We start from the raw sequence: 7,500 nt of genomic DNA on the forward strand, positions 1-7,500 counted from the left end.
TGCTTTGCGCACCCTCGTTAGTAATCGTTCCGTCAGCAACAGCTTTGGATATCAGGATGGCCTCTGCTCTGGTTAGTAAGGATAGGGTTGTTCGTTAAGTGGACTCTCTGTGTAATAGCGTTGCTTTTTGATCATTAATGCACCAGTGATTCGTTGTGGATATTTTTGTCTGTCACTCTGAATGGTTCTTCCAATCTCGTTTTGTTTACTTACACACATATGTGTATATGTATGTATACACAGACGGACATATGTGTGTGTGTGTGTGCGTGTGTGTATGTGCGCATACACACACAGATATACATATATACATACACACAGTCACACATACACATACATGTACATCAGCGTCTGCTTATCTATCAATCTATTTATAAATATATGTGTGTGTATATATATATATATATATATATATATATATATATATATATATATATATATATATATTTATTTATATTTATATATATATATCTGTGTGTGTGTGTGTGTGCTAAAACACACACACACACATATATGTGTGTGTGTCGATCTCTATCTTTGCTTCAATTTATGTTCTTGGATGCATAAACTGACGCGTAAATATGTATATGTGTGTGTGTATGGATGGATAGACATAAAGACAGATGAAGATAGAATCGGATGAATGGAAACAAATATAGAGAAATTAAGACAAATATATATATATATATGTATATGTATATATATATATATATATATATATATATATATAGACACACATACACATACACACACACACACACACACACACATACACACCCACACCCACACACACACACACACACACACATATATATATATATATATATATATATATATATATATATATATATATATATATATATATATTAGTAAATTGAAGCTGATTTGTACACTTAACACATGAAAATAGCAATATCATTCACTTTCAATCAACAGAGTGTTATCTATCTGTTACTACATACATATTACGTAACAGTATAGTATGTCAAGGTAATACTTTAGTTGGCAAGAGACAGAGGAAATGAGACAGACAGACAGGCAGACAAAGGAGACAGATATTGCATTCCGCATTGCTAGACTGTTTCTTCTTCTTCCTCTTCTTCACTAACAACTATGGTGATGAGGATTGCCAGTTTAAAGTATAGTTATTTTCACGGTGGTCACCATATTCTAATCTAGAAATTTCATCCGAAGACTAACAACAATAACAGGCAAAACAATCACATGCAATTCTTACTTTACGTTAAGAAATATAAGCCTTAATGCATGACGCCATTCCACCCCATGACGTTTACAGAAGAAAAGAAACACAAATATAACACATGGCAACCCCCATCACCCATTTCCCTTGAAATTAATAAAAAAAATGTGCAAATTTAACGTATGAGACCCCCACCCGCCACCCACCCAAATCATGGAATCCTGAAAAGAAAATATTACATCTCTAATGCCAGAAACATGATAAGAATTTAAATATAACAATATTCCCTGCGTGACACTTCCAACCAACTACACCAACTACAGCCATCAACTAAAAAGAACATACATCGGGCAACATATATAAATGCCAAAAAACCTCCAACCATAAGCTTCATAAAAAGCAACACATGTTCACTGCAAGAAACTCTATGCCCATAACCCCCCCCCCCCTACGCACACACAATTATAGCATGTTCTTCCCACAGCAAGTGTCGGCGGTGGTCCTTGCAGTCCTGAGCGTCGTGCAGTCCTCAGCCGATCCCTGGCTGTGGGATAAGGGGAAGGGAGGTGGATACGACGGCGGATACGGAGGTGGATACGGAGGTGGCTATGGGGGTGGACACGGAGGTGGATATGGAGGTGGATATGGAGGTGGATATGGCCACAAAGGGAAGCTGATTATTAAATGCAAGGGGTATTGTGGTGGATATGGATACGGTGGAGGGGGAGGTGGGTATGGCCACGGAGGAGGTGGATATGGCCATAGTGGTGGGTATGGCCATAAAGGTAAAGGTTATGGCGATAAGGGAAAAGGGTATGGCCATGGCGGAGGTGGATATGGCCATGGCGGAGGTGGATATGGCTATGGAGGAGGTGGATATGGCCACGGAGGAGGTGGATATGGCCACGGAGGAGGTGGATATGGCCACGGAGGAGGTGGATATGGCCACGGTGGAGGTGGATATGGCCACGGAGGGGGTGGATATGGCCACGGAGGAGGTGGATATGGCCATAAAGGAAAGGGATATGGCTATGGTGGCGGATATGGCCACGATGATGGATATGACCACAAAGGAAAGGGATATGGCCACGATGACTATGGAGGTTATGGTGGATATGGCCACGGTGGAAAAGGATACGGCTACGGAAGTTACGGTAAGCACTCACAATTGTTCTAAAATCAAGTTAATCTTATTACCTTTGGTTCCATTGCTGTCAAGGAATTATTTTAGCAGATGTATCAGTTTTAATCACAGTAACAAATGCCATATTGATAATATTAATGTCATAGATATTATTACCCTTTTAGATATTATCACGTAAAATCTTAGTGCTGCAGTCGTCGTTGTAACTACTACTGCTACTACAATCACCACTACCACTATTGCCATTACAATTCTTATTACTTCCACGAAACTAAGGATAGGGTTGGTTGATGATGATAATACCACTGCTCCTGTTACTACATCTCCTGTTGATGCTGTTTGTACTGTTACTACAATTACCATCATCATCGTATTTAATATCTATGTATTTCTACTCTTAGATGTATTCGTAAAATAACATATTACCTTTTAGATTATTTTTATGTATAACGATGCATAACGAATGTTTTTTTTTCTCTTACAGGTTATCACTGAGAGCTGCATGTTGTATTTCCTCTTGGTTGTATTATCACGTTTAATGTGAACGAATGTATGAAGAAGTCCCCCTTGGCCACTATCTCCGTTTTCTCTTACAAACAATAATGCATGTCCATCCTCGCTATTCTTCAACGTGTTAATGGTGGCTTAATTTTTATCACGGCCTATATTTCTCTCTCTCTCTCTCTCTCTCTCTCTCTCTCTCTCTCTCTCTCTCTCTCTCTCTCTCTCTCTCTCTCTCTCTCTCTCTCTCTCTCTTTTTCTCTCTTTCTCTCTCTCTCTCTCCCTTTCTCTCTCTCTCTCTCTCTCTGTCTCTGTCTCTGTCTGTCTCTCTCTCTCTCTCTCTCTCTCTCTCTCTCTCTCTCTCTCTCTCTCTCTCTCTCTCTCTCTCTCTCTCTCTCTCTCTCTCTCTCTCTCTCTCTCTCTCTCTCTCTCTCTCTCTCTCTCTCTCTCTCTCTCTCTCTCTCTCTCTCTCTCTCTCTCTCTCTCTCTCTCTCTCTCTCTCTCTCTCTCTCTCTCTCTCTCTCTCTCTCTCTCTCTCTCTCTCTCTCTCTCTCTCTCTCTCTCTCTCTCTCTCTCTCTCTCTCTCTCTCTCTCTCTCTCTCTCTCTCTCTCTTTCACTGTCTCTCTCTCTCTGTCTCTGTCTCTCCCTCTCCCTCTCCCTCTCCCCCTCCCCCCCCCCTCTCTCTCTCTCTCTCTCTCTCTCTCTCTCTCTCTCTCTCTCTCTCTCTCTCTCTCTCTCTCTCTCTCTCTCTCTCTCTCTCTCTCTCTCTCTCTAGCTCAGATCTTCACTACATCATGGCCGATTGATAACTAATATTACTTATATATATATATATATATATATATATATATATATATATATATATATATGTATATATATATATATATATATATATATATATATGTATGTATGTATGTATATGTATAGATATGGTGTAAAGTAACTGCATTATCAATAAAGCTAACTCATTGTTGCTTCATCTTTATTTGTCAACCAACTTCAGTTCATCTTAACACAGAATAATATCATATGATTTATCCACATATCTAGCAGCTTATTGAAAAATATCTAGCAGATTATTAAAGAAAGAAAGAAAAAAAAAAAAAAAAAAACACAGTGAATCAGTAGAAGAACGATTACATATATTCCAGTGAATGATCCATTAGAGAAACCAGAAACTAGATTGAAATACAAGTTTCAAAATATGAATCATCATATAGATAAAACACGCATACAACATAACAATTAATGGATATCGTGACCTAAGATCATAAGAAATATCTACATAAAGACAAAAAAGCTAAATAAGACCGACAATGAATGCAAATACAAATAAATACAAAGGTTTATAAACACGAATGTAAGAATAAATAGACTAATACATCCAATGCATTTCATTTTAGAGCACCAACTACAATAACTAGGTAATTCCATCCATTCAATCTGGCACATTTGTAAATCTGCTTCTTTTCAATTGACTATTTGACCTTTTTCTATGCCTGTGACCGTGACCTTTATCGTGCCCAAGGTATAATCATCCTAAAAATGGTGATCTTATTCAAGGCGAATAATGATAGTGATTATGGTGATGATGAGAAGATATAGGTGATGAGAGTTAGGGTGATAATAATGAGATATTGGTGGGGATAGGGATAGGAATAATGATGATGATGAAGATAATGATAATAGCAGATATAATGAACTGGAATAGACAATATTGCTTAAGGGTAAATTGATTTTTGAAAACTTATTCTGAAATTCACTTTTTGATTTATCATATATATATATATATATATATATATATATATATATATATATATATATATATATATATATATATATATACATGATCACGTAAATATTCCACTGAAACAGATTTGCTAAAGTCTAATCATACAGTTTTTGTATGCTTTTCTCTACCTTTTGTGACCTTTATGCGGTTAAAAATGACAGGTCATTGTAATCTTGACCCTTACGTGATATGCTGGCGACGTTTGTGTAGCAAAAGTACTGTCCATGTGAACTCTTTCTGCTTCAAGGTGAGGCTGGCTCCCAATATTTCCGGATTGTGAGATATCTATTAAAATGGAGATTTGATTGAATTTCTGTTGTTTCTTTATTTTGTGACGAAACAGTCAGTATCAGTTTATTGTGGAATCTGATACGTGTGTCATTTTCCGTAGTATGTACATCTTCAGACCCATAAAAGTAATATATAACTATATAACTATATATATATATATATATATATATATATATATATATATATATATATATAAGTATACATACATACATACATACATATATATGTATATATATATATATATATATATATATATATATATATATATATTTATATTTATATATATACACACACAGATGCATGTATGAACACACACACACACACTCACACACATATATACTGTATATATATGTATACATATATTTAGATAAATAGATAGATAGATAGACAGATATACATATATATATGTATATACTGACAATGCATGTATCCATATATAATCTATATTAGTGTTCTTAAGCGTGCGAGCGCGCGAGTATGTTTATGTGCATATACATATGTATAATTGTGTGTATATATATACATATATATATATATACATATATATATATACATATATATATATATATATATACATGTGTGTATGTGTTTGTATCTGTTTATGTATATATATGTATGTATGTATATATATACATTTATGTATATATATATATATATATATATATATATATATATATATATATATATATATATATATATGTATACACACCCCCACACCCCCCCCCACACACACACACACACACACACACATATATATACATGTATATATATTCATATGTATATCTTTGTGTGTTTATATATATATATATATATATATATATATATATAAACATGTATTATATATTTTGTATATATTAAATATATCACACACACACACACACACAAATACACACACACACACAAAAACACACACACACACACACACACACACACACATATATATATATATATATATATACATATATATATATATATATATATATATATATATATATATATATATATATATATATACATTTCCACTGGCACACACACACATACACATATATATATATATATATATATATATATATATATATATATATATATATATATATATATATATATATACAAACAGACACAAACACCAATTTGAGTGAGTGTGAATTTCACCTTCTTGACATTCATACATATGTACACGTACAGCTATAGAGAAAAGAATCACTGGGAGGGGCGTCGAAACATTCAATAACGAACATAACCTTATGTTGCGGAAGGGTTGGTATTTTGGGTTTCGAATTTGCCGCGCTCCGAGTCATGTCTCGAATAGTCGTTCCGAAATTCATACGGATTCTCTGAGAGATAATGATATTCCAGTGATGGGATATGCCTTGCAATATTCATATATCATATATAACCAAAAGTAGTTGGAAAATCGGATACTAACAGTTTGGTAGCGTTAATAACTATATTTTAAAAAGTATCGTTGCTTGTGTTAGCTGTACATATATCTTCATACATATAAATATATACTTATGTATATATTTATATCTATGTACATATGTATGCCTCTATCTATCCCTATATATATATATATATATTTATATATATACATATATATATATATATACACACACACCACACATGTATAAATATATCAATGACGCAATGTTAGGAAAACAGTTATCCTAGAATTCATTAATTCCCTAATAATTTTGTTGAAATAAATAAAAAAAAAATCAATTTTCGATAATTTTCCATCTATCTAACAGTTAGTCTCGATGATTTAAACGAAAGTATGTACTTCTGTCGGGAAAAATCATACATGCAGATTATATGATCTATGACTTATGCAGAAGTTTCCAACTTTTGGGATAATTAAGTGTTAGATTTGGTAGTTCGTATCTGCAATCTTCAAGACTGAGATCTAAAGATGTTTGGTACAGAGAAGGAGAAAGAAAGAACAGAGAAAAGGGAGAAATAGATCTTTTGTGTATGCATGAGAGTGAGAGAGAGAGCAGAAAGCTCTCGCTCTCTCTCTTGTAAGTGTACATAAAAAGGAATTACTTTGCGCTATAGCGCAGGCATAAATAGCATGAAGCATGCTCCTCTTTTCGGGTAAAGCAAAGAAAATATAATCAAGTGTATTACTTTATTTGTATATTTACATGATGGAGGTGTGGTTCTCAGCTGTTAATGATAACCTGTAAAGAAGATCGAATGGGATTTAGGTCAGGTTATACGCAAGCCTGTGTTAAGAAGAAAAAGTGGTAATTCAATTGATTTAGTAGAAGTCTTCACTGAATTTATTTCTTACCGTGCCCTCCGTGTCCGTAGCCTCCGTGACCGCCATGCCCCCCATGTCCATAGCCTCCGCCATGACCTTTGCCATATCCTCCGTGCCCGTAGCCTCCGCCATGTCCTTTGCCGTATCCCCCATGGCCATGTCCCTTGCCGTACCCTCCGTGGCCATGTCCTTTTCCGTACCCTCCATGGCCATGTCCCTTGCCGTACCCTCCGTGGCCATGTCCCTTGCCGTACCCTCCGTGGCCATGTCCTTTGCCGTACCCTCCGTGCCCATAGCCGCCATG

The 7,500-nt window shown here is 35.2% G+C and overlaps 2 protein-coding genes across 2 annotated transcripts in view; one reads left to right on the forward strand and one right to left on the reverse strand.

Moving 5' to 3' along the window:
• Positions 1–3,290, forward strand: part of LOC113813664 (ctenidin-1-like) — a 3,309-nt gene extending 19 nt beyond the window's left edge. Inside the window, exons 1-3 of the mRNA XM_027365691.2 lie at positions 1–71; positions 1,686–2,355; positions 2,830–3,290. The exon at positions 1–71 is cut by the window's left edge and continues 19 nt beyond it. Coding sequence (XP_027221492.2) covers positions 1–71; positions 1,686–2,355; positions 2,830–2,840 — 752 coding nt within the window. The 3' untranslated portion in view covers positions 2,841–3,290. The remainder of the gene's footprint in view (positions 72–1,685; positions 2,356–2,829) is intronic.
• Positions 3,291–4,317: 1,027 nt separating this feature from the next.
• Positions 4,318–7,500, reverse strand: part of LOC138867087 (uncharacterized) — a 3,459-nt gene continuing 276 nt past the window's right edge. Inside the window, exons 2-4 of the mRNA XM_070141528.1 lie at positions 7,227–7,500; positions 4,824–4,924; positions 4,318–4,386 (exon numbers count right to left, since the gene is read on the reverse strand). The exon at positions 7,227–7,500 is cut by the window's right edge and continues 81 nt beyond it. Coding sequence (XP_069997629.1) covers positions 4,318–4,386; positions 4,824–4,924; positions 7,227–7,500 — 444 coding nt within the window. The remainder of the gene's footprint in view (positions 4,387–4,823; positions 4,925–7,226) is intronic.

The sequence above is a fragment of the Penaeus vannamei genome, chromosome 28, assembly GCF_042767895.1.
Source record: "Penaeus vannamei isolate JL-2024 chromosome 28, ASM4276789v1, whole genome shotgun sequence".
NCBI classification, from domain to species: domain Eukaryota; kingdom Metazoa; phylum Arthropoda; class Malacostraca; order Decapoda; family Penaeidae; genus Penaeus; species Penaeus vannamei.